General features: G+C 42.5%; 1 protein-coding gene across 1 annotated transcript; it reads left to right on the top strand.

Moving 5' to 3' along the window:
- The first annotated feature begins 280 nt into the window (after positions 1-280).
- Positions 281-27,197, top strand: RIOK3 (RIO kinase 3). Its single transcript, XM_075532488.1, has 13 exons — positions 281-491; positions 11,251-11,369; positions 11,934-12,079; positions 12,251-12,358; positions 12,572-12,681; positions 14,085-14,228; positions 14,678-14,805; positions 18,375-18,572; positions 19,588-19,747; positions 21,795-21,875; positions 21,966-22,055; positions 24,472-24,579; positions 25,633-27,197. The coding sequence occupies exons 1-13, from the start codon at positions 429-431 to the stop codon at positions 25,738-25,740; spliced, it is 1,563 nt and encodes a 520-aa protein (XP_075388603.1). The 5' UTR covers positions 281-428; the 3' UTR covers positions 25,741-27,197.
- Positions 27,198-27,476: the final 279 nt, after the last annotated feature.

Below are 27,476 nucleotides of genomic sequence, written 5' to 3'. Positions count from 1 at the left end.
TTTGACCAGCTCCACTGCTATCGATGGCTGTCAGGAGAAAGAAAGAAGGCAGTAATCGGACGGGGCAGAGCCTGGGCCGGGAGACGTCAAGACCAACCCCCACCATATCCCGCCCCGCACTAGCGGCCGCGGTGACTCGGAGTCTGGACTTGGCACCGCAGACCCTCCGGGCGGATGCCGGAAGTGCATCCCGCCGAGGGGCGGGGCAAGGTGACGGGGCGTAGGCTGGACAGCCAATCAGAAGCGACTGCTCCACCCTTGAGGGCGGAAGAGAAGAAGGGCAGTTCCGGACGCGGCCGCTCTCGGCGCCATCTGTCACCGCCGCTCCGGCGCCGGCCGACTTTTACCCCTGCCCGGCGGCCTGTCTCCTCCTGCTGGAGCCGCATCCCGGTCCTGCGATCCCGATCTCGTCGCCGGCTTCTCCCCACATGGATCTGGTCGGCGTGGCATCTCCTGAACCCCGGCCGGCAGCGGCCTGGAGACCCAGCAAGGTGAGTGGCGGCGGGGGCCGGCGTACCTGCTCACTCCCCTGGCTGGCTGCTTTCGCTGGAGGCCCGCCGGGGCTGGCAGTCGCGAAGACGGCCGTGGCAGCTCCAGGCCGAGACCCTGGCCACCCGGGCAAGGGGGCACGGGCTGCTGTCCTGGCGGGCAGGAGCCGGGGGGCTCTCAAAGGCCACTCTGGATCTCTCTTTAGCTCTGCATCCGGCTTTCCGAATCCCTAAACTAGATGGAGCAGGCTCCCACGACAGAGGTTTGTATTTGAGAGAAAACAAGTCTGGGCTGGTTTTTCCCGGGCCCAGTGAGTCAACCCTATTAGTAACAGGCAGAAAAGTTAGTTTAGGACGTCGTCGCCTTCAATTGACAAATGCGGTGAACCTAATTAGGCAATTTGTTTTGGAAGTAGTGAAAGATAAAACAGGGCACACCCTCCTCCACACCAATACTCCGACGGCTTTTCATTCACCTTCCCTGCCTGGATTTTTACACCTAAACTTTTAATGGCAAACTGTCGACGTTTATTTAACATTTGAGTTCTTGTTTTCGGGCCCCGCCTCTTCCACGCCCCCCACCCCACCCCTCTTCTCATGAAATGACCCTTCTACTTCACTGGGTTTGTTTGGGGCAAGAGCCTTTAAATGAAGTATTGCCTAAGCGTGTGAAGGAATCAAACGTTTTTGACTCCTTAAGTATTTTTCGCAGACTTTATTCCCACGAAAGAGTCATCTGTTAATTGTTGAATCTTCGGGTCTCCCACTCGTAAACTTTTAAAATGTCAGGATAAGTAGACATAATGCTGATGCAGACTCGTGTTAAATTCCTTGAGTTAAACAAAACAAAACTCATGCCGATTCATAGTGACCCTAATCGTTCTGGGTAGAACTGCCCTTATGCATTTCTGTAACTTTTCATGAGAGGCCTTGTGCCTGGTGGTTTTGAACTGCTGACCTTGTGGTCCACAGCCCAAAGTATAACCACTATGCTGCCAGGGCTCCTCTCTTGAGTAAAACCTGGAGGAAAATGCCAAATGAAACCAAGTCTTCGCAGACTACCTAAGAACAAATTTCACTTACAAAATTAATTTACTAACAATATTTGATATCAGTAATGTTCTAATGTAATGGACATTGTCAGTGGTTTAAATTTCCATTTTCACTATTCAATAAAAATGTATTCTGGGTGTACTTATGCCCCATTGTTTTGGCAGGTAAAACAATCTTTTGTCACTTGATTCTTCCTTCTTTGAACTCGTGGAAGACAAATGGTTACTGGAGCCTGCATGACAGCGGGGACATTTAGAAGGATTTTGAAAAAACGGAAAAAATGCTCCAGGTCATTGGTGCTCAAACATTTAGGACTGGGGCCCCCTTGACACACTCTTCCTGAGCGAAAATTTTGAGAACCTCTGTTTATGAAGGCTAGATCTACCCATTGGTATTTGTGATTAAAAATCAGCATGGAGAAACTTAAAGTATCTTTGTCATTTAAAAGTCATATGCTAGCATAAGCATTTTTATGAAGGAAAAAGACTTGATAATTAAACAGTATCTTTGTGTTATATTTTGTTTCCTATGTGGTTTAAATATATGTGAAAAATCTATCCTCGAAAAGATAAGCAGGTGGTCCTTACTAATAGTGAGTCAATTCTGACTTAAAGGACCAAGTAGAACCGCCCCTAAGGGCTCTGAGGCTGTAAATCTTTAAGGCAGCTGACTCCCACGTCCTTCTTCCAAGCAACAGCTGACAGAGTTGTGCCGCCAACCCTTCAGGGCTCCAGGTGGATTATAACATGTATAACTTAAGCTAGATAGTAAAACCATAATAAAACTACTGAGGGCAAACCAAATTATTACCCACAAATGTATTTATATAGTAAACCTATTAGCTTAAATAATGCTAGAAAGCATAACAGTATACAAGCATGCATTCCATTCACCATCAGAATGACAATAACATTGCATGTATGGAGTCTGCAAAACTACACTCTAGTCTTTTCAGAGAGTAAGAGGGGGAAAAGTAGATAATAATTAATTATGAAAATAATTTTGACCTTAGAAGGTATCCCGAGAGGTTTTAGGAGACCTATGTACCCTAAAGTTTCCAAATACCAAAGCTAATTAGAAAAAAAGGGTACTAATTACCACATGGAAAACTGCTATTAGGGGCAAAGAGTTTTAAGGGATATTCTTAGTAGGGATGAATGGTAAACTGTAGGCAACAGTGTAGCTTACTTGGAAAGAAAGCTGTAAAAGTCAATTGGTGACTCTCCTCAACACTCCAGATGATCAAAATCAAGAAAAGTCTGAGAAACTCACAGTCCTGAGGAGCCTAAGGAAACAACCAAAAATACTCCCAAACTCACTGCCATTGAGCTGGTTCTGACTCATAGTGACCTACAGACCCTCAAGACAGGGTAGACCTGTCCTAAGTAGACATGGCAGCTAAAATTGATGTGGATCCAGAATCCTGAATGATGCCGGGGCAAACGATTAGGTAAAAGTTCAAGGAAACCTGAATGAAGTATGGACTTGAATGAGCAACTTGTCTATTGGTTTAATAATTGGGATAAATCAACCAGCAAGTAAAGGATGTGAACAGTAAAGGAAACTTGGTATAGGGACTGTGGGAACTCTGTACTAACTTTGCAGTTTTTCTGGGTATCAGAAACTGTTCTAAAATAGGAATTCTCTTTTTAAAAATGGATCAGTATTGTTGTATAGACGCATACCATTTTTCCCCCGGAAGCTTTCATCCTAAGCTGTGGAATTACCGACTTAAATACTCTGCCTTGGTCTTACCTCGTGGCTACCTCATGAGGAAATGGCAGTGCTCGGGGAAATTTGTGTTGGTGAAATGGATAATGGGAAATGAGACTGCCTACCTCGGAGAGGGCAAGTTTATGCTGGTCTGAAGACTTTGGGTATGATTTCAAAGCATTGACAAACCTTTCTGCAGGCCGTGCCCTCCCTCCGGAAATTGCCTCCATGTGAGGTGACCCCGCCGACCAGCGCCACAGAGGTATGGGGAAGTACAGCACTAGAGCCCTCAGCGTGAAGCACCACTGACCTGGAGCATTGCTTCCCTTCAAAATCCTTCTCAGTGTCCAAGAAGATTCATAGGAGTCAAGTTGTATGATACCTCCTGCTAACTCTGGTCTTTACATATTTCTTTTTCTGATTCAGTCTGTCTTTTGGGGAGATAAATTTCTACTTTAAAATAACAAAATTTCCCTGTTATTGTTGCATCTGGGGCAACATTCTTTCGCCCCTCGGCAGAATTCATGGACTATTGGCAGAAGACTAGAATGCACCAGAAGTGCGTGGGCCAAGGGGCAGGCGAGGAAGGCGCATTTGAGTAGTAGGCCTGGTGAAGGTACCAGACCTCTCTAGCTTAGGAACAGGGCGGGCAGCTCCAGCAAATAGCCCCGGTGTTTTTCTTTTGTCCAGCATTACTCAGCAAATGCACGGAGACTTCTTTACAGCCCATGCTGTATGCTGGGCTCTGGGGAGGTGGCAGCCCCACCCTTCAAAGGTTCTTGTTCTGTTGGGTCTCAGACTATAACAGCATGCATGGAGGTATAGAATGGCATTTAGCATCTAATTAGTACACCTAGAGCTTGGGGTATATGAGTGAGGAGACTGGGAAAATTGGGGCAAGTCGAGAAAAGTATTCCTTGCTGAGGAGGTTTGGATATTTTTACTGCAGTGGGACACTTTGCTTTTCACGTTCCACAGTAAAGTGATTCCAAACCTACTGCTGTCAAGTCAATTCTAGTTCATTGGGACCTTATGGAATAGAGTAGACATACCCTTTGGTTTCAGAGACTATAAATCCTTAAGGGAGCAGGCAAAACAAGAAAGCAAGCCTCATTTTTCTTCCTCAGCGCTGCCGGTGGGATCGAATTGCCATCGAATTAGCATCCCAGCTAGCCCACTATGCCGCATGGCTCCTGGCAACTGTGATTAGGGAAGGAGTACAGAAGAATGCTAAGGACACTGTCACAGGGTAGCCATTATTCTGGGTGCTACATTTCTCAAGCTATATAATGGGTGGCTGCGCCAATTCAGTTGTAAGATAGATAATCTTTGCAAATGGCCTATGTTTAACTGAGTGATTTACATATAATAAACAGTCAACTGTTGTCTGTTAGGTTGCTATTAGCCTTTACAAAAGGTGATTGTGAGCTCAGGATTTTTACCTTTTGGAATTTTGGACTTTGGAATGGAACACACGAAGCATTTTTAACCTACGAGGTAGTATACTGGCCCACTTTTATGTGAGTAGAGAATCTGTATTTATTTTATGTGAGTAGAGAATCTGTAGAGTTTCTCTTTAGTTTCTTGAAAGTATTTTCAGAAAGGAACTTTAAAAAGATTCACATTGATAAAAATGGGCTAGAGGTAAAGTTACTTGCTGTACCAGTAAGCCAATTCCTACCATGTCAATTCGAACTCCTTACTCAAACTCACTGCCGTCTCGATGATTCCAACTCATAGTGACCCTACAGGACAGGGCAGAACTGCCCCTGTGGGCTTCTAAGACTATAACTGTATAGGAATAGAAAGTCTTGTTTCTCCTACAAAGCAGCTGGTGGTTTTGAACTGCTGATCTTGAAGTTAGCAGCCCAATGCATAACCACTCTGCTACCAGGGTGTCCAACTGGTAGAATCACTATAAGTCAGACCAACTCATAGGTCATTAATATTATTGGGCAGCAGATTTTATTTTACTATATGCATTCAAAGGAATTAACAGGGCAGAAGAATTAGCTGTCAAGTGAATTTCACCTGCTGGTTCAAGCAAATTAGAATTTGATTGGTCTTGAGTGGAAAAGTGCAAGGAATATAATTAGTTACAGGGAAAGTAGCTGTGTCACAATACATGGAATTGTTGTTGTAGAAATTTAAATGTGAGCTAAAAAGGGCTTGGAGTGGGACTGGTCTGTGCTTTCAAGTGTGCCTGGACACAGGAGCAGTTTCTCAGTGAAGAACCCACCCAGCTTCTGTCTAGATGTGGAGGATGAAGGCGGGGGGTGGGGGGGAGTTCAGTGTGGCTCGGAGGCTGAAAGGGTGTCAGTTGACAGGGGGGAGACATTGAAAGGGAAAGCCTGTTTTAGGAAGAAGCTGACTGGAGTTTTTGACATGGCTTAGTTTAATAGTATGGGGAACACTTATTCTTGGAAAGTAGCATAAACAACAACAAGCTCAATGTGCTTGAGTCCATTCTGACTCAGCGATCCTGTAGGACATAGAGGAATTGCCCTTGTGGGTGTCTGAAGCTTTAAACCAGGGGTCCTCAAACTGCAACCCACCGAGGATATTTATCCAGGCCCCCGGGTGTTTTTTCCCCGTTTTGTTTTTTACTTCAAAATAAGATATGTGCACCTGCTACCCTACTACTAAACCTATAAATATATACACATAGGTCTATTTCCCCTGTAATCATAAATGTATTTACATATGTATGTGTCTGTAGTTAGGCTTCTACGTATGCCCTTTGCCTCCTACAACTTTCCCCTATTTCCTTACGCTTTCCTCCTGTCCCACTACCATGTTCAGCCTTCATTCTGGTTTCAGTAATTCCTCTCAGTTACCTTGCCCTTGGTCACTCCCTACCAGTCCTCCCATCCCCTCCCTCTACTGGTTTTGAATCACTTGTTGTTCCTTTGTCCCCGGGATGGCCAACACCTCCTCCCTTCCCCTACCTCCCACACTTCCATGTCCCTCCGGGACCGTTGGTCCCGTTATTTTCTTCTCATATTGTTTGTCGAGCCTGTCTTATCTAGGTGGACCTGCAAATGTAGTCACATGTGCATAAAAATGCGGATGGCTTTGACAGCACCAAAGTGGCACACAAGAAGATGGTGACGATGGCAGCAACACCGACAAGCTAACAGACAAAAAAGCAACTGACATAAAAAATTTAAAAGAAGAGAAAGAAACCACAAAAAGACAGGAAAAAAAGCAGCCTGTTAGTAGTTCAAGGTCTGTTTGTTGACCTTTAGGAGTGTTTTCCAGATGAGTCTGATGGGGGTGCCACGTCCTGGCCCCCAAAAGTCTATCTTTTATACTCCCTCGGAGCCTCTTTGCTCTGCTTCCCCTGCCACTCCATTGTGTTTTGCCTCAGTGTGGTGGGGTCAGCTCAGTCACACATCCCACACTGTGTCTCTGGTGCTGTCCCATGTAGGGCCATGGGTCAGTGCAGGATGTCACATCTCGCTGTGGGGCCGGTTCTATGGTCCTCTCTGTACATTGGGCCCTCCTGAGCCGGGCTATCGTCCTCTGAGCTTGTGTGCATTCCCTTAATACAAGATCACCTTGCTCAGCAAACGGGCCATTTAAAGATACCCACCTTCCCGACATGATTGCTGAAGACAGACGTGTGTATAAGCAAATGTGAAGAAAGCTGATGGTGGCTGGCTATCAAAAGATAAAGCGTCTGGGGTCTTAAAGGCTTGAAGGCAAACAAGTGGCCATCTAGCTCAGAAGCAACAAAGCCCACTGAGAAGAAGCACACAGCCTGTGTGAACATGAGGTGTTGAAGGGATCAGGTAGCAGACACCAAAGAATAAAAACCATCATTGTGTGATCACCTTCCCCACATAAACACTGAAGACGAATGTGTGCATAAGTAAGTGTGATGAAGAAAGCTGATGGTGCCCAGCTATCAAGAGGTATAGCGTCTGGGGTCTTAAAGGCTTGAAAGTAAACAAGCGGCCATCTAGCCCAGAAGCAACAAAGCCCACATGGAAGCAGCACACCAACATGTGTGATAAGGGCCGAAGGGATCAGATTTCAAGCACCAAAGGCCGGGGGGGTTAGGGGGCGTGGATTCATATCATGATTGAGGGGAGGGTGTGATGGGGACCCAATGCCTATCTGTAAACAATGACATCTCTTGCAGAGGGGTAGTGGGGAGGAGATGAGTCACTCGGGGTTCAATGTAGCAACAATGAAACTCACAGCCTTCCTCTAGTTCTTAAACGCTTCCTCCCCCCAACTGTCATGATCCCAATTCTACCTTGTATAACCTGGTTAGACCAGAGGATGCACAGCGGTACAGTTGGGATCTGAAAACACAGGGAATCTAGGACAGATGAACCCCTTAGGACCAGCAGTGAGAGTGGTGATACTGGGAAGGAAGGGCGGGGTAGAAAGGGGGGACCGATCACAAGGATCTACATATAATCTCTCTGGGGGATGGGCAACAGAAAAGTGGGTGAAGGGAGATGCCAGGCAGTCTAAGATAAGATTAAATAATAATTTATAAATAAGGGTTCATGAGGGAGCGGGGAGGGAGGGGGAGGGAAAAAAGGAAAATGAGCTGATAACAGGAACCCAAGCGGAAAGCAAATTTTGAGAATGATGAGGGCAATGAATGTATAAGTGTGCTTTACACAATTGATGTATATATGGATTGTGATAAGAGTTGTATGAGCCCCAATAAAATATTTAAAAAGATATGTGCAGTGTGCATAGGAATTTGTTCATAGTATTTTTTAAAACTGTAGTCGGGCTCTCCAACAGGTCTGAGGGACAGTGAACTGTCCCCCTGTTTTAAGCCTTTTTAGGAGTAGAAAGGCCTCCCCTTTCTCAAAGTAGCTGGTGGGTTCAAACTGCTGAACCTGTGGTGAGCAACTAAACACTTAATCCACTATACCACTAGGGATCCTTAGGAAAATTGCCGAGTCAGTAAATCCTTGTTTGTTTGGGTTTTTTAAAACCAGAGAAAGCAGAAGTAAATATGCCTGCCTATATAGTTGCCTCACCTTACTGCTCACTATTCCAAGGGAAATATGGATGTTCCCCAAATACCGTGGTAAAAACATAAATAACCCCTTTCAAAATGACTATCTTATGAAATGGTGTCTTTTGCTAGTAAGACAACAAGCTACCTCTCCCTCTGTGTTTACAGTTAATATAAAACAGACGTTTGCATATTAGAATTGATGCAAATGTATTAAAAGACCAGCCATGATAATTACATACATAAATCAAATAGGGTTTGTTTACGTAGAGGACAAAGAAGGCAGTCAGCAGAGTCTTGTGGCCACAAGATTCACTGTGTTCTCCAGGTTACAGAGGTTCAGAATTTCAGACCTCAAGGTCATCACCAGGACAATGTTCAATTGCTGGTAAGCTCTGAGTAAATGAACTTCCCCCTACACCTAAGCCTCCCTGTCATCTTCAGATTCACCCTTGTGTAACCAAAAATTTAACCAAATTCACTGCCATCGGATTTATTCTAAATCATCGGCCTAACGTAAGAGTAGAGCAATTCTGCAGTGGGCTAAGGTAGATAAGTGTTGGGGGACCAAATGCACTTCATCTTTAGATAAATGGATTGATTCTGATTCATTTGTGGGCATAAAACATAGTCATCATTTATCACTCCGTAGCACTCTAACAGCGTGAGCCACAGAAATCCCTGAGCGTCAATCATATAGAACCTGCACGGTCACTTGTGTCTCAAGACACATCATCAGACTCTTAGATCAGATTTAGAGCTGATTAAGCCTGATATATGTCACTGAAACAAATATCATTTGCTGGACTCTAAATTCAACAGTAGCAGAAAGGAAAACTGTAAGAAAAATAGCACGGAGGGGAAAAAATTGGGGAAAGTTTTATCCAATGACCTAATTTTCATTTTTGTATAAACTAGGAAAGAGCATAATTTTTATTTCTTTGATAGTTTGAGATAGAGTATTTCCTTTTGAAATGCAAGTATTTATTAGTCACATATTGTCACTCAGAGAATATCCATTTAATGCTTACCACGTGCTAGGCTCATCTCGGGTACCTTGGACATGTTATCAGTAGAGACTAGTCTGTGGAAAAGGACATCTTGCTTGGTAGAGGGGCCAGTGAAAAAGAAATGCCCTCCATGTGTTGGATTGCCACCGTGAGACAATTGGTTCAAACAAACAGAACAATGTGAGGCTGGTGCAAGACTGGTAGTGTTTTATTATGAGTTGGTTGCAACTTCACACTTAACAGTCACTCAGCGTGTGCCAGGCTACGGGCAGTGGTAGTTTAGTGGCAGGACTCGTGCCTTCCCTGCAGTCCATCCTGTGTACCCGTGTGCACCCCCCACCTGCCGTCACGGCAGCCTTTGGTGCTGTTACCTTGCTGGACTGTTTCAGTGGCGCTCCTAGACTGAAGTGGTCTAGGAATAATTTGCTCCTTCTGAAAAACGACATGGATCACAGCCGTTCTCATCACTCGGTCATTAAGTCGCTGTTCATGATGTCGCTATGAGTTGGGCAACAAACACTAGATTGTCAGTCTTAGCATTTTCTCCAGTAATCAAAGGTCCTTCAGCAACGCTATGAAACAAGGCAATGTAAACTACAACACCGCGTGCTTGTGCAGATGTTACTAAAGATGCTAGTAACTATGAGAGCAACCTGTGCTTTTCACTGTGAAAACCACTGCAGGCGCACCGGGAAAGTTGCTACCAGGCCATTCGCGGTCCTCGCCTGCCTACAGGCAGGTTTTGGGTCTCCACTCCGTACTCCCCCTCATGCACAATGATAAGATTTTTTGTTCTGGGCCTTTAATGCCTGATACCTTATCCTATTGACACCCTGATCACACAGGCTGGTGTGCTTCTTCCATGTGGAATTTTTTGCTTCTCAGCTAGATGGCTGCTTGTTTGCCTTCAAGCCTTTAATACTCCAGACACTATATCGTTTCAGCCAGGCACCATCAGCTTTCTTCACCACATTTGCTTATGTACCTGCTTTGTCTTCACTGATCGTGTTGGGAAGGTGAGCATCATAGGTTGCCAGGTTAATAGAACAAAATATTCTTGCATTGAGGGAGTACTTGAGTAGAATCTTAATGTCCATCTGTTACCTTAATACTAAACATATATATATATAAGTATATATACATAGATATTTACATATATACATGCCTGTATTTAGACCTCTGTAAATGAGGCTGTGACTCTTTACAGGAGAAGAAAGTCCCATCTTTCTCCCAGGCTGGTGGTTTTGAACTGCCAACCTTGTGATTAGCAGCCCAACTCGTAACCAGGGTTCTAAGTTCTGATGATGCAGTGGCTAAGCACTCACTCGGCTGCTAATTGGGAGGTTGATGGTTCAAACCCACCACTTGCTTCAAGGAAGAAAGAAAGATGTAGCCGTCTACTTCCATAAAAATGTACAGCCTCAGAACCCCTATGGGGTTGTTCTACGTTTCCTGTAGGTTTGCAGTGTGTTGGGAACTACTCAATAGCAGTGGGGTTTGGTTTTGCGTTTGGGGTCGCCTGTTATTTCCAGAGCCTGTTTCTGAGCTTTTAAAGATCAGACATGGTCATTTTGTTATGCTGGTTTTTGTTTTAGCATGTGTCAAGGTGTATTGAAGAGGAATCGACATACATTTTAACACTTAGAAAACTGATAGAGAAATCATAGTACTTAAATTGGAATGAGATAGAACTTTCCCGTCTGTTTTGAGTTTGATATAGTCTGATCGTAGTGGGAAATCCACCTGGGAATAAAGACAAGGCATTCTACTCCCTTAAAGAGTTAGGCGAGTTACATTCTCAGAAACGCACAGGGGCCGCGCTGCTCTGATTACAAGGGTCGCTGAGTAAAAATGAATTTGGTTTTTGATAGATTTGAGATGAATTTCTATAAATAGTAGTGACTCCAGTAATAAGATAATGTTTTTTTCCAAGTTTGAGGGGTACTTTATTCCATTATTAACTATGAATTAAGTTGCCTTTTTTCCCTTCTCCTAGTGTCCGTGGGCTGCCCCTGAAAACACAATATCTTGTTCCTTGGCTGATGTGATGAGTGAACAGCTAGCTAAAGAATTACAATTAGAAGAAGAAAGAGCTGCTCTTCCTGAAGTTGGTGGGTAAGTGAGATTCATAAGAACCTATTTTATCAGCAGCTTATTAAAACAAAGTTTTAGAATATGATTTGTGATTATCATGACAAGTGGTTATACTTTGAGAAGAACAATGCTGTAGAAAGAGCCCCGTAGTACATAATTTCATTGATAATTGAGTTTTGTTGCTGTTTCTGTGATTGGACTTCACTGTGATTGGGCATATCACTCTCTTTTCTGAGTTTTAGCTATATTCGTGCAATAGCCGGGCACAGTTTTGATCGAGTGTTTGTAGTTTATCGTTTTGCCCTCCCTTTAGTGGGCCCCCAGCACAAGTGAATGGATGGCCTCCATTGGCCCCTAGGTTTCCCTTCTACTGTTCTTACTCTAGTTGCTGCTCTCCCAGGCTAGTGCCGTTAGGCATGAGGAACGCCAGGCGAGGACCGCGAATGGCCTGGTAGCATCTTTCCCGGTGCGTCTGCAGTAGAGTTTTCACAGTGAAAAGCACAGGTTGCTCTCATAGTTAGTAGCACCTTTAGTAACATCTGCACAAGCACGCGTTGTCGTGGTTTACATTGCCTTGTTTCATAGCATTGCTGAAGGACCTTTGATTACTGGAGAAAATGCTGACACCTCCAGCGACCTCATGTTGGCTCAGATGCTGCAGATGGACTTCGACAGAGAGTACGATGCACAGCTTAGGCGTGAAGAAAAGAAGTTCAATGGCGATAGCAAAGGTAATATGACCAGACTGTGGCATATTAGGTAATCAAAAGTGCTTATATAAAGGGGCTTCAAAAAGTTCATGGAAAAGTTCCATTATCTTTTCATGCAGTTTTTCTACAAACTTTTCAAAGCCCCTTATAACATGCCCCTAAGTGACTCTTCAACTGTTATTGCCTTTTAAGTTTCCATTTCCTTTGAAAATTATCGAAAAGTGCATCCTTATGAAGACAGCGATAGCTCTGAAGACGAGGTCGACTGGCAGGATACGCGTGATGATCCCTACATCCCAGGTACCTGCTTTCCCATATTCTCGGAGGTTTGGGCTGGGGCCTGAGAACGACTGATTTTTCCCTAGTGGGCACTTGGAATTTTACATTGATCTTTGGCTCTGCCCTTTGGGGATTTACTCTGTTCGATGTGAACGTCTTCAGACATTTGCTAATGCAGAAATACGGGCTTTGCAGTAAAATTTTATATCCTTGCCTTGTCTTCATCACCTCTAGCAAAACCAGTTCCTACTCCCAAAAAGGGTTTTATTGGAAAAGGAAAAGACATCACCACGAAGCACGACGAAGTAGTGTGTGGGAGAAAGAATACGGCAAGAATGGAAAATGTGAGTCTCGGGGCCCCGGTCGGCACGGAGAGGCTAGTGGTGAATAAATGAAAATCACCATCGAACTTTACATACAGGATTGTACATTTCTGGGGGGGGGGGGAAACATTGTCCTTTCTAATGATGGTTTAGATGACAATATAGCAATACCATGAAAACTCAACTACTGATAATACGAAGTACTTCACAGTAAAGTCCCACAATCATCTTAAGAAATACTGTTTGGTTTTCCATGATTCTAAAATTAAGAACTAGTTCTATGAAAGTAATGTACTTATTCTTCAACATATTATTTTATACAAAATAGCTTTGATGATTTGGGAGATAAGAATGGGAGGGAGAATTATTTGCTTTGCTATGTACTTTATGAACAGTTTCCATTGTTGGTTTTCTTGTGTGTGAACTTCCCTTGCAATATCAAAAGAAAAGTCTTTAAAAGAAAAAGACATTCTTTCTAACTCACGTTGTGATTAAAATTAAACGCTGAACCATTAGAGTACAAATACTTGTAAGTAAGCATATTAAATTATATTCTAGAAATGTTACAGATCTGGCTTTAAAATTCTACAGCACTTCACTGAAACTTCCTGTGATAATGGAAATACTCCGTGTGAATACTGTCAGCTGTGGTAGCTGCTACCCACATCTGACTATCGAGCACTTACAAGATAGCTGATAGAGTTGAGAAACTGATTTTTTCCATTTTAATTCATTTAAATGTGAATTAAAAGTCTTCATGTCTGCTGTATTGCACAGCACGGTGGTAGAGCATACTGGTCACGGTGTGGCATCGTTTCAAACGCTCACCACTCCTGAGATGTAGCTCATTATGAAAGTGTGTTTCTTTGCTGAGATTTGATCTAGCCTTCCAGATACAATGCTATATATTCCTTGGCATTACAAAAGCAAGGCACAAAGTATATTTTATAGACTTTAGTTTTCAAAGGAGGAGCTGATGCCAGGGGCTTAACTGGAGAGCAGATGTTTGAGAATGATGAGGGTAGCGAATGTGCAAATGTGCTTTATACAATTGATGTATGTATGGATTGTTTGGGGTTTTTTTTTTACAATATAATGTTTTTATTCATAGTTTCAATTTTCTAGATTTACAAATTGAGGTAAAATAACCTGACTGTTAGTTATTTATTTTTTAATTGTTTTATGTATGTGTAGATTGTTCAATTTTAGATCTATGGAAAGACCCTTTATTTTGCTGCAGTTTTTGTCGATGGCTCCTGTTTCTCTCGGGTCTATTAGTGAGTTATTTTTCTCTGTAAGACCTCCGGGTGTGTCGTTCGTTGGAGTGCATGCCTTTGTGGAATCAGGAACAAAAGGCGGGGCTATATTGTTGGTTCTATCCTCATGCGAAAGGATTCAGACACCGATTCCCTTTGCCTCCGCAGTTTGCACCTGGATTTCAGGTAGGAGATGGAATTGGTATGGATTTAAAACTATCAAACCATGTGTTCAATGCTTTGAAACAACATGCCTACTCAGAAGAACGCCGAAGTGCCCGCCTACATGAGAAAAAAGAGCATTCTACGGCCGTAAGTTCATGAATTTTGTTTGTTTGTAATGGAAAGATCGAGATTAGAAAACTAAGTGGATGTTCCTGAATTCTTTTAAAAATTGTTTTCTTTGACATTATTGACACATTTGTAGTAACCTCGTGTAAGGGTTTGCAAGGCTGAAGATAATATCTGACATCAAGAATAAGCTAACTTAGTAACAATATACAAACTAATAGGTATGCTGAGAGAGTGCTGGGGAGAGAAAGTTTGCCTGCTAGTAGCTGTGTTTTATGGTTCCCATTGTCAGCCTCAGGGTCACAGCTTATGGAACTGAATTGTATCTTAAGAGCATTCCTAGAGAAGCCCGTTATAGATGCAACTAAGTAAATTAAACAAGGGTAGGAAAAAAATGTAAGATATGAGGGAATTGTGTGAAAGGTTTTTATTAGCAGTCATTTTCACTTACAGTGCTGTGTGTTTTACAGGAAAAAGCAGTTGATCCTAAGACACGTTTACTTATGTATAAGATGGTGAACTCTGGAATGCTGGAGACAGTCACTGGCTGTGTCAGTACAGGAAAGGAATCTGTTGTCTTTCATGCATATGGAGGAAGGTAAGTGAGCAAAGTAGAACAGCATCCTCTGAACAAATTTAGTTCTTCCCCCCAATGGGAATGGATTTGCATATGAATCTTAGTCGATCCTCACCCTCACCTCTCTGAGCCCCCACCCCTTCCCCATTGCCATGACCGCCAAGTACAAAGCTGTGCATATGCAGACATGCAAAAGTTGTTCATCAGTGGGGCAGAAAAACATTTAAGTTGACACTGAGGTAGCAGTAATGTTTTGCAGTGAGCAATGTAGAGAGCATGTTGTTAGATGCTGTCAAGTTGAGTCGCTGCTCCGGGTGTCATCAAGTGAGCAGCGCTGATACAACAGAACGAAATACTGCCTAGTGCTCTGTCAGTCTCCAAGGTGCTTGTCTCATGGAGGGCATTCCTTTTTCCCTGGCCTCTACGGAGCCTGATTGTTTTGGTTGTTCTTCACTAGTTCCTCTTGATTGCATTGTATCCACCTGCAGTCTTGCCATCCTCACTTCTTAGGGCATTCTGACCGTACTTCCAACACAGATTGGGTATCTCCAGTATTCTGCACCAGGTCCATGATCCAAAGGTAGCCCTCCTTTGGCCTTCTTCAGTCATTGTCCAGGTTTCACATGTATATGGGCAATTGAGAATAGGTGCATTTTATTCCTCAAAGTGGGTATCTTGACGCTTTAACACTCGAAAGAGAAGCAGCTCAGTGCAATACAGTGTTTTTTTGACTGCTGCTTCCATGGGCATTGATCATGGATTCCAGTAAATTGTGATCCTCGAAAACTTGAATATTTTCTCCAGTGATCATGATGCTGCTAATTGGTCCAGCTGGGAGGACCAATTTCTTTATGTTGCGATGTAATCCTCACTTATTTGAATAAGTATCGTGAAATACTATAGCCCTCACACTTTTCCTGATTTTAAACCATGCAGTATCCCTTTGGACTGCCTCTTGGTCTGTGTACACGTTATCCAGGAACACAGCTCTGTGTTCTGGGATTCCCATTCTTAGTGTTAGCTACAATTTCTTATTTTCCACACATCCAGTTGCCTTTGTCGGGGCAGTAAAGCACAGGTGAAGATTTCTGGTATTCTCTGCTTTGAACCAAGACCCATCCGACGTCAGCAGAGACCCTTGTTCACCTCCTCTGCTGAGTCCAGCTGGGCTTTCTGGAGCTCCCTTTCTGTGCACGGCCGTCACCACTTTTGCACTGTCGTTAGTGAAAGTTTGCATGTGTTGTAAATGGTAGTCTGGTAATTCCTCCTTCTGTTGGATTATCCTTCGCTTGAGTGGGCACGAATGTGAATCTCTTGTCGCTTGACCAGGTAGCTCTCTTGGGATAGAGGAGCGGATACTCCTAGCACTGCATTGGTTTGTGGAAACATCCGTCATTCTGTCAAAAACCATGGTCTTTGTTTTTCATCAGTGTCTCCAGGAAAGTTAACCTTCTCTTCAGTACCATAGTTCTTGATCATTAGCACCTGCAGAAATGGTTGAATGTTGATCCGTTCTTTGTAGTCTAGGGACTCTGTAGGGTAACTCCCATCTTCTTTTGATCTTCCCTGTGACGTTTTTCCACAAGATAGTTGTGTCCTGCAATTAGAGGACTGAAGCTTCTCTTCAGCTTCAGAAATAATGACCTTGGGCTTCCCTTTTTTGGCGTCTTAACTTTAGGTCTTGGTGCATTTCGTTATACTTTTGTACTCTCCCATTCTGCTCTTTTACTTCATCTTGTCTTCCATTTGCTTCCATCACTCCATGCTCAAGGGCATATTTTAGAGGCTCTTTTTGTCCATTTGGGTTTTCATAACTTACTTGCCTTTGGAGTCCCTAGTTATAAAATGAAGACCATTACATTATGGATATTTGAAAACTGTTCGACAGTTTATTTGAAAGAAAGTGTATTTTTAAAAACAAACCCAAATAAGGCCTTGTTAGGATCTAAAGCATGCACTCAGATACACGCCGGCTCTTACACACAGGCGAAGCCAAAGCTATTGCTCTTGGGTTTCCGTGTTTACACACAGGTTTATTCCAAACAAACATATGTAAATATGTCTACAATCAGTGGGTGGCTACAGACAAGTTCTCTTAGTCTAACAGTGACTTCTGAGGGAATCTGCTGGGCTGGTTCAATTCAAAACTATTTTTTTTTTCCTTCAAATGATGCTTAATTTTTTTCAAAGCATTTTATTGGGAATTAATGAAGTTACATTATTGTATAGTTCAATCACATCAAACAGTATTGTACAATTGCTACCACAATCAATCTGAAAACAGTCTATTTCCTTGAACTCCTTGACATCAGTTCCCTTTTACCCCTCTCCCCCGCCCCCGCCACTGTACCTGCCAGAAACCCCTATGCTAGTTGTTGTTCTGATAAGTTCACCAATCCTGAGGCTTTTTTTTGTCTTTTAAAATCATTTTATTGGGCGCTGTACAACTCTTACCACAATCCATACATCCATCCATTGTGCCAAGCACATTTGTACATTTGTTGCCATCATCATTTTCTTAAACATTTTATTGGGGGCTCGTACAACTCTCATCACAATGCATACATCCATCCGTTGTGTCGAGCACATTTGTACATTTGTTGCCATCATCATTCTCAAAACATTTGCTTTCCACTTGAGCCCTTGGTATCAGCTCCTCATTTTTTCTCTTCCCTCCCCACTCGCTCCTCCCTCATGAACCCTTGATAATTTATAAATGATTATTTTTTCATATCCTGCACCGTCCAGCATCTCCCTTCACCCACTTTTCTGTTATCCGCCCCCAGGAAGGAGGTCACATGCAGTTCCTTGCAATCGGGTCCCCCTTTCTATCCCACCCTCACTCTAGTATTGTCCCTCCTGTTGTGGTGACCCCCAACCATAAAACTATTTTCGTTGCTACTTCATCACTGTAATTTGCTACTGTTATGAATCATGTGGCCCCTGTGAAAGGGTTATGGCAACTTTTTTGGAATTTGTTTCCCATCAGGACAACACACCGGCTCCTTCTCCCAGGCTGTCCCAGGAGACTTTCCATGGGAAACCTTATGTACCTCCCAGTTCCTGCCCCTTGAGGTTTCGTTTTGCCCCCACAACTCAAGTAACATTTGAAAGGAATATGATTTGAACCCCTCAGATATGTCCCAACTGCTCTTTTTGAGGTGGTGTACATCTTCATGCATGGTTGATGAAAATCCAGAAATGTGGAAATGGGAAGGAGGGCTCTGTCGGGAAACAATCGCTTTGTGCTATTTTTGTTTTACTTTGTTTTTAGCCACTCGACCAATATTAAGATTGAAGGGGTAAGGAATCTGGAGGTTTTCTTTGCTTTTTTTTTAATAAAGCCATTTTTTTAAGAAATGAATTTAAATTTTGTGTGTGTGTGTTAAATCCTCTGTCATATTTTGATATATTGTTTCATAAAAGTTTCTATGATTTTTAGTACTACTTTTCCCCCACTTAGTTTGTGTATGTGTGTGTCATGTGGCGTTTAGAAGGTAGAGCTAGTATCAGGATCTTTGTTTCAAATAGTTTTGTTTGTGAGCTCGTGACTTGCACTGACTTGATTTTTTTTCTTCCTTTCTACTTAGCATGGAGGATGAGAAGGAAGATAGTAAAGTTGTACCTACAGAATGTGCCATCAAGGTATTTAAAACAACCCTTAATGAGTTTAAGAATCGTGACAAATACATTAAAGATGATTACAGGTTTAAAGACCGCTTCAGTAAACTAAATCCACGTAAGATCATCCGCATGTGGGCAGAAAAAGAAATGCACAATCTCACAAGGTAAAGACAATCACTGTGCTACTAGAAATCATCTGGGTGCTTACCTTTCTGTATTAGCACAGTTTAGCCAGGTAGAAAATTCTATGGGTCGTTTGGCTTGCTTGTTTAATTCATTTGTAGAAATGCAGAAAGGCCTTGGAGTTCTAGTGTTGAATCAGGCTTTCTATAAGGGAACAGTTCTGTGTATAGTACCTGAATGCATATTCTTACCAGTCTAATTGCATTTTGTTTTCATTGAGTAGGCGAGTTTCTCAATTTTTTAGTAGTTTATTTTTGCTAAAGAATTTTTTGTATCATCCAAGTAATAATACTTCCCGTTAATTGGCTGCTCCATTATCAATCAATTGAAAGCTTAATTTTTGCCCATTCTTTCCTAAAACTACTTGCTTTCCAGAATAATTATACATACTTAGTGGTTGGTGAGATTCTCCTGTTTATAAAACTTTGAAGGAGAATTTCTTAGGGGTACTTGCTGCCCTCTGCCCTTCAGTATGTTTTCAACAGACCCCCATTATCGATCCTAAAGAGTTCGATGTCTTTTTGTGATAGGACGTCTGCCCCCTCTCTAGCTTCAGCACCCATTCCCCTCCTCAAAGATCCAGCTATAAAGATTTGTGTATATTCCTTGAAGGGGCTGTGACCTTGAATGCCTTTTTGCATTTATACAGATAGACGTCCTTTGGCCAGCATTTTCTCAAACTGCCAATCTGGCAAGTCCTTCTTCTCCCACCTGCCCTTGATAACCACCCTCTCCCATAGCTCCTCCTCACACCTCTGTGAGGCCTGCCTGCCTGCCTCACACCGTGCTCTCAAGGTCTCCTCGCTTGTCTGGCATTTCCACCAGGCTGCTGGCTCCCTAAAGGCAGAGGCTGTGTCTTACTGTCTTTCTAGCCCTGCATCTTTAGGGGAGGGTATTGTGAGTGTGCTAGCTTAGTGCAGGTCCTGCTTGCTTGTTGAACACATGAAGGCTTTTTCTCATCTAACTGTACATTCTTAATCATCTCTCTCTGTGTAGAATGCAGACAGCTGGAATTCCTTGTCCAACAGTGGTCATGCTCAAGAAACACATTTTAGTTATGTCTTTTATTGGCCACGATCAAGTTCCCGCGCCTAAATTAAAAGAAGTAAAGCTCAGTAGTGAAGAAATGAAAGATGCCTACTATCAAACTCTTGATGTAAGTTGTGCCTTTAAAAGCATACATGTAACTCCAAGGTAACTGGACTATAAAGCAAAAACAACAACAACATATAATTAAACAAAGTTCTTCTAGACTTTAAAAAACAATTTCAAAAAATAAAAAATTTAAAAATAAAAAAACAAACAATTGCCTACAATAGTTTCAGTTCAAGCTGATCTAATAGTAGTGTAGGTTCCATTAGCCTTTGTGAAAAACTACAGCTTAAGGAATAAGTGAAAGCATTAGTTAGCATAGTGACTTAGAAACTATTATTCCTAAAGCTTCAGGAAAGACAGTCTAACATTACCACGTTAGCCTCTGCGCTTTGCTTACCTTTGAGCGTGCTGCAGCCCCAACCGCAAAGGAAATGCGTAGTTGTATTGTTGGAAAATCGAACAGAAGCAGACTGGGCCCTCCATAAGAGAGTGATGATCGATAAGGAAATAAAATCATAAGAGAGCAGATTGACTGGTCGGACAGGAACTGGTGGGACCCCAAGATTGTGGTCCTTAGCCACGCTTCAAGTCTGGAACTGAGTTTTCCTCCGTGTTAGAATAATCAGCTATTTGAGAGCAAAGGGGCAGCATTTTGCCAAGACAACATCCAGAGGGTTAGGAAAGGGGTGGAAACAGGACACACAGGGAGGCACTGCGATAAGTGACTGTCCGTTGAGGGGATTTGCCAAAAATCCAGAGCAGAGTAGTTAGGTTTCAGCACAGCGTTTGCATTCCATCTAAGATCTTCATAGCTTAAGAAAGTCTCCTGATCTCTCTGTATTGTTTTAACCGAACAGTGGAGGCACATGTATTTTCTGTACGTTCTCTGTAGAGCTGTCCTGTGAGTCACTGTGAATATGAAAGTATTATCCAATAGCAAACTAATGTTAGTAAATCCTACTAAGTCTAGGAAACAGTACATTAACTGATTTCTGCTATATGACGAAGGGTCATTATTAATGAACAGAGACCACCATTTAATTCACAATATATATTTTCCCACATGTCTGGCAGAAAAAACCCTGCAGTTTTATATACCCCTTAAGTATTTGTCTTGCTATAAAAGGACGTGGTGGCTTATTTAGGTCCCCATTTTAAGTTCATTGACCAGAGACAGGGCTTTTGAGAATCCTTTTCCCATTGGCCTCCTGAACTCCTTGCTGCCATGCGACAAGGAAATACAGTGTCACACACTCGGCTTGCTCATCCTCACCACTGTCTTTCCATCCCTCAAAAAAGCCCACTCATAAACTGTCAGGGGAAGCCAGCTACGGGTCCGGTAGGCGCAATTGTCCAGCGATAAGAAGTAAAGATCATAGTAAAGTTATAGAGAGCATGAGAGATAGAAGTTTTGAAATAAATGGAGTCAACACAATTCATGGTAGCATGCTCACCTCAGCCCTGCTTGGTGGTCCACGTGGAGGGAGAGATCTTTAATGCTAGCCCAGGCTTTTATCTTCTCCGGGGACATGCAAGCCCCCTAATTACAGGTGAGGATATATGTCACAGGAAGGGGTTGTCCTATAGGTAATACAGTAATGAGAGGGGGTGCTCTAGGGACATACATGCAATAGGAAGAGGAGGGATTGGGGGTTTACATGTGACAGGATGGGCGGACCCTAGATTCAAGATGGCAGCCTAGCCTTAGTCATTCATGGGCGGGTTTGACCTCTCAGGGGTCTCCTACAAGGAAGCAGACAACTGCTATCCTTATCAGAAGGGAGTGGGCCCTATTTGTTGTGGGATAAACAGTGGTGACTGCTTGCTCTAGATGGTTGATAGCTCTCAGGGAGAATAACCCCTGACCTACTTCTGATGACCTCCAAGTATATAGTCATTTGCAAGCAGCTGTCTGGCATATATTTGGGGGAGACAGCTTGGGAGAAATCCTTCTGTATCCCACACTGAACTACACAAAATCAAGAGGAAATCAGTTTTTCACCCCCGCTTTCCCTTTCCATAGACAATATGGGTGGATGTACACATTGCCTGAATGGGTAGATTCTGTGTCCCTTCCTGTGCTAAACATGTGCTGTACCTTCTCACAGATGATGCAGCGGTTGTATAATGAGTGTGCACTGGTCCATGCTGACCTCAGTGAGTATAACATGCTCTGGCATGCTGGAAAGGTGAGGCGCATGTGTGGATGCTCAGATTAAATAACCTTAATGTCAGCTACTGAAGGTCCATAGATCAACGTGTACTTTTTACTTCCATAGGTCTGGTTGATTGATGTCAGTCAGTCTGTAGAACCAACTCATCCTCATGGCCTGGAATTCCTGTTCCGGGACTGTAGGAATGTCTCCCAGGTAGGCATATAAATGAACGTGAACTTTGCTGTGGAATGAAGCCCACGTGTTCTTATTTCCTATACTTTTAGCAATTGAAGGAAGGGGATACTCATTGTTCTCAAGATAGGGTTATCATCTTGAAATTTGATCGGATATGTCAGTTTCATTTTCAGCATTTCTGTGCCTCACATATAAGCTATTGGAACAAATCTTAAAGGAATTGTTTTCACATGGGCTCTCAACATTTAAAGCATCAAGTAGACAGCTAATCCAGTTTAATGCAAAGTGCTTAAACCAGTTGACAGATAGTAAATCTACACACTTGCTGCCGTTGGTATGCTCATTAAAAGAAAAGGATAGGGTAATGCATGGAACGAGGGCTCAATTATTTATGAGGAAAGTAAAAACTAGTGATCACACTGTTGGTCAATTTTATGGCTATCTTTTTTAGTGGCTATTTTTCAGGATAATTGTTAGGAGATTCAGATAACTATAATCTTTGGAAAAGTCAGAATAAGTTGAAAATTGTTAACTAATGGGATTTAGGGAATCATATCAGTCTGCACATTCAAAGCAGTGCCAGACAAGGTTGTATGTACTGCCCTTTTCCCAATCTACTTTAATAGTTTTATTGCCATATTATACATTTCAATAGTTTGATCATATTCAAGAGTTATGTAATCATTGCCACAATCAATTTTAGGACAATTCTTCTTCCTTGTACTCAAGATTGTTACCTCTCCATTACCCATCAACCTAGTTTCTAGGGAACTATTAATCAAGTTGCTGTCTCTTTGGATTTGCCTATCCTGGATTTCATGTCATTTACAGAAAAACTGTAAAAATTTAAAACGAAAAAAATTTCAGTTGAGAAGGAAATAGAACTAATATACATTGGCTTCAAAAAAGGAGATGGAATGCAACTGCAGGAAGCCCCTCCAGTGCACTCTGTCTGACAACAGGGATGCTCCCACCCTGGTCCAGAGTGAGCGAGGACGCACAATAGCTTCATCCATCCGGGGTCCCTGCAAATGAGGTGGGGCTTTCACTGTCATCCGCAGCCTTCTGCAAGTGGGTGTTCAGAATTTAAGCTCTACCATTTCCTCCTCCAGATTTGATTTTATTATTTACAGTTCTTGGGTCTCACTGGCTGGTGTGTTTCTTCTGATGGTCTTACCTGATGCCTCATTTAGATGGCTGCTTGTTTTAAGACCACGCTTTGAAACACCATGTGTTGTTGTTTCTAGTAGCCAAACACCATCTGATTTCTTCACCACACTTTGCTCTAGCACCCCTGTCTTCAGTGATCTCTGCGTGATGACAAGTGTCAAGTAGGACCATATCATAGAACGCTTTGTATCATTAGAGCTAATTGTCCTTAGATTAGAGCTCTGATGAAGTCTGAGCTCAAAACTCATTCATCTCTCTTTGGTACACACACACACACACACATACATCACTAGTTCACTTTAGTTACATCATTGTTATTAGAGAACATTTTGAATCATCCTCTTGGGGCATATGGTAGCTTTATTGATATTATCATTAATTTAGCCAATAATATATAATTTAAAACACTGTTGAGAAAAGGAAAATATGCATGTGTGGACTAGATTTTTAGACAAAAATATATGAATTCTTGATTGCTATAGCTTATCACCTTAGGAGGCTGGAGACTACACAAGCAATAAGGGTTGGAGACTGGGCACAGCTTTAAATGGCACCTGTTTGCAAAGGCAGAACTCTGCCGGCTACATTAAAAACGGCACCAAAAAAATAAATAAATAAATAATAATAAAAAAAAAAACGGCACCAAGAGGCAAAGACAGCATGAAAACAGCAAATACAGGGCAGTCTTGAGTGCCCCTTACTGGGCACCCTCAAAGCAAGAATTTTGAACCGGACTAATGACTTCGCATTCACAGCCATAGGATAGTCCTCGTCTGCTTCTGCTCCCACTCGGGTGGTCCAGCCTGAAGCCCAAGGGGACACTCTGTCCTTTAAGCTGCTGCAGGTGTGTCTATGGTAGAGTCCAGTCGCTTAATGGGAGTTCCATGTCAGATCTGTCTGGTGTAGCCCGTGAAGGGCGCTGTACACCCCAAAAGGACAGAGTCTAAAGTCCTGGTTGTCTGTAGTACACACCTTGGATTACCAAGGGCTGAGTAAACAGGTCAAAGGGGCCCCCTTGGGAACATGGTACAGGCTTTTTCTCCCACTTATTTTTATAGCTGTGGACGGTGCGATATGAAAAATAAACCCAGAAGACAGAACTAGTGTGTAAGAGGAGTGGAGAGAGTGGAACATAAACTAGGAAAATCCATGGTCTAAAAATCCTGAAAGGAATTCAGTGGCGTCTTCCAAGTATTGTTTATTTTTAATTTACGAGATAACCGGGTTAATAAATCTTACTGACTTCCTTGTATTTCTTCACTAGTTCTTCCAGAAAGGAGGGGTAATGGAAGCTCTCAGTGAACGAGAACTCTTTAATGCTGTTTCAGGCTTAAACATCTCCGCAGATAATGAAGCCGATTTCTTAGCTGAGGTGAGTCTTGTTCAGCCATTGTACCTTCCTGGTAGTAGGGAGCGAGGGAGAGCAGGTGATGCAGACAAGGAGCTCACTGCATCCTCTCCGCCCTTCAGAAACAATGTTGGTGGGGTTTTTCTCTCCTTGGGTTGTCTTTTGTCCTTTCAAGCCGTAAAACTTAGGGCAAACAAACACAGTAAACTCTTGAGGGGGTTGGACAAATAGCCCTGGATGAGATGGGCGGACACAGTGGCTGCCTCGCTGGGCTCAGGCACGGGAACCGTTGTGAGGACGGCACAGCACCGTGCAGTGTTTCCGTCTGTTGTGCCCAGGGCGCTGTGGGCCGGAGCCCACTCGATGGGCCCTAACAACAGCATACTCCTTCCCTGTTTCATGAAGGAGAAGGTGCTGTTCATCACAGGCCTTGCCCTGAACTGAACACAGGCTTCAAGTGATCATTCTTGGAAATGCCGAGCCATTGCAGTATTGGATTTATAGTACCGTGAAAAACCCTGCAGAAGCCCGGAGAACCGACTAAAATGAAAGATCAGAATAGCAGCTAATAAATCCCAATAGTATACCAAGTTGCTGCAGAGAATGCTTATGTAGTCTATTCCAGAACTTCCAAGTATGGCTTGAGTTTAGCCAAGCTAAGTCCAGGAAAGAAACAGAAAGATGGTAAATACCAACAATACAGTTGCTCGGAACATCCAGGCTACTGTTGTTGAGTGAATATTGGGATTCTCCCCATCACCCTGCCTTACCTGAAACAATAGATAGTTAAACATGCGATTCTAATTGCGGACCTGCTCAAGGTACTGTACTTGAGTATGATTGGCCCAGGTATGTCATCAAGCCCATGACACGTGTGTGTGTGTAGGTACCCCACACCCACAGGCTCAGTCTGAACTATATGTAGCCTGAGAATTCCTTCACTTTTCAAATACAGGTTCATTCAGAATACTTTCTCTAAAGTAGTGGTTTTGACAAACGAATGTATGAATTTTTAAAATGCATCGTATTTTGACGGATGGAGTTTAAGTTTTAAAAACGATGAAATGCATTTTATAGATAGAAGCTTTGGAGAAAATGAACGAAGATCATGTTCAGAAGAATGGAAGGAAGGCGGCTTCCTTTGTGAAGGACGACAGGGGTCCGCCAGGACTACACAATGACTAGCGCTGTGCCCGCTGCCTCTCAGTATCAACAGTGCTGATTACCAGCCAGGATGAATAGCCGTGAAGTTCTGGGTGACTTGAAATACCAAAAATGGAAACATGAGGCGTGTACATTGGTGCTTCCGTTTGTTTTTTTTTCCCTTGTAACCCATGTGCCAGATGTGTGGAATTTTTAGCTCAGCACTGAAAGAATAGAATGTCACTACCTCTCATCTTATGAATAGGGTAAAATCTAAAGCCTGTCTGCCAGAAGTCCACCTGGTTTTACATGATTCATAGTATTGAATGTTTTCATAGGAATTTTTTTTAACTTGGGCAATATTTCCCACAATGGAAGGGCCAGACAGATATGTTTACAGGGGAGGGTTTTGTTACCTCTTTTCTGTTACATCTTTCTTCAGATATTTTACTGACCTCAAATTAGCCCTTCGCAATTCTTTTTCCAAACTGTCACCATGAGTCTAAAGGAAAAATTATTTTCTATAGTAGGCATGACAAATGCAAATTTGGTTCCACAAAAGCTGATGGAAACAGGCATAAGCAATATACTTTTTATTGGGGCGTCATGAGAAGGAGTTGAATGGGAGGGAAGTCTTCCATACTGTAGCACCCAAGAAGAGACATGCTCATAAGTTTGTGGAGAAGATAATTATATAAGAACTACTTAACTATCCTGGCCCAAAAAGTTTCTTTAAACTTTCGATTATTTTGCATCTAAAAATGGTTAAACTATAATTCACACAGCTATAATGTAAATGTGGATTGTTTGAAAGGGCAGACTGTAAGATTTAAACCATGTTTGACATTCTACATTCAGTTTACATTTTACTCAAACTGTTTAGTTATTGATTAATTTTCTAGATAAATGTGGCAAATGAGAAATAGCAGATGATTTAATGGGGAAAAGTACCTTTAAAGCAGCTCAGGAACCAAACTAACCAGCTAATCGGAGTGATCTGACTTGATCTGATCTTTTACCAGTCTAGTACTGAGACGATGGCCGCACCCTTCTGAGAGAAAAGCCAGCTAGTACTTTCCTCGTGAGTTTGTTCGGGTGAGGTGTACAAACCACAACATGGTGAATCCTACTGTTGCCATTAAGTCAGATTAGAGAAAGAAAAAGATCAAAACCGCTTAACATTTTTAAAAGCCAAATATGTTCTTCTTGAACGCATTTTTAATTTTATTTCTCTTGTATCGTTTTGAACTGCATTTCAGAAAAGTGTGTTTGAGGTAGATACTCATTACAATCCTGAAGTGTTTACTTTTCTGAAGCAAAGGTTAAGTGGCTGGTGATTACTGACAGAAATTCCAGAGAACTAATTTTTAAAAGCTTTACCATTTAAATGTTTTGTTTTCTAACATAGGCTGTTTCACAAAGAGCAACAAACCATTGCTGGGTGACCTTCTTACGTGTGTTGTGAACATGCTTTTTAAAAATTAAAAGTGAAGAGATCATTTTTGAATTGGTTCTTTCTGTTGTCTTCCTGTTCCTGTGTGAAGTCCTGGCACCAGGTCCTTTACTCCGTGCATGAAATGAAGCAATGCTATTTTAAGCAACTTTTCCCCTTCAACCTGTCATGTTTCGGTTTCACTCTGAAATAGGCTACTTCTCACATTACAGAATGGGATTTTTCCTCTTTAATAGACCAGAGAACATGACTCCCAGAGAAGACAATGCGGGTCTGCTAAATGATTAAACTGAGCACAAATCCTTGGACCCGGGGAATTGGGATA

The sequence above is a fragment of the Tenrec ecaudatus genome, chromosome 15, assembly GCF_050624435.1.
Source record: "Tenrec ecaudatus isolate mTenEca1 chromosome 15, mTenEca1.hap1, whole genome shotgun sequence".
Taxonomy (NCBI): Eukaryota; Metazoa; Chordata; class Mammalia; order Afrosoricida; family Tenrecidae; genus Tenrec; species Tenrec ecaudatus.
This window is presented reverse-complemented; position numbering and strand designations above follow the sequence as displayed.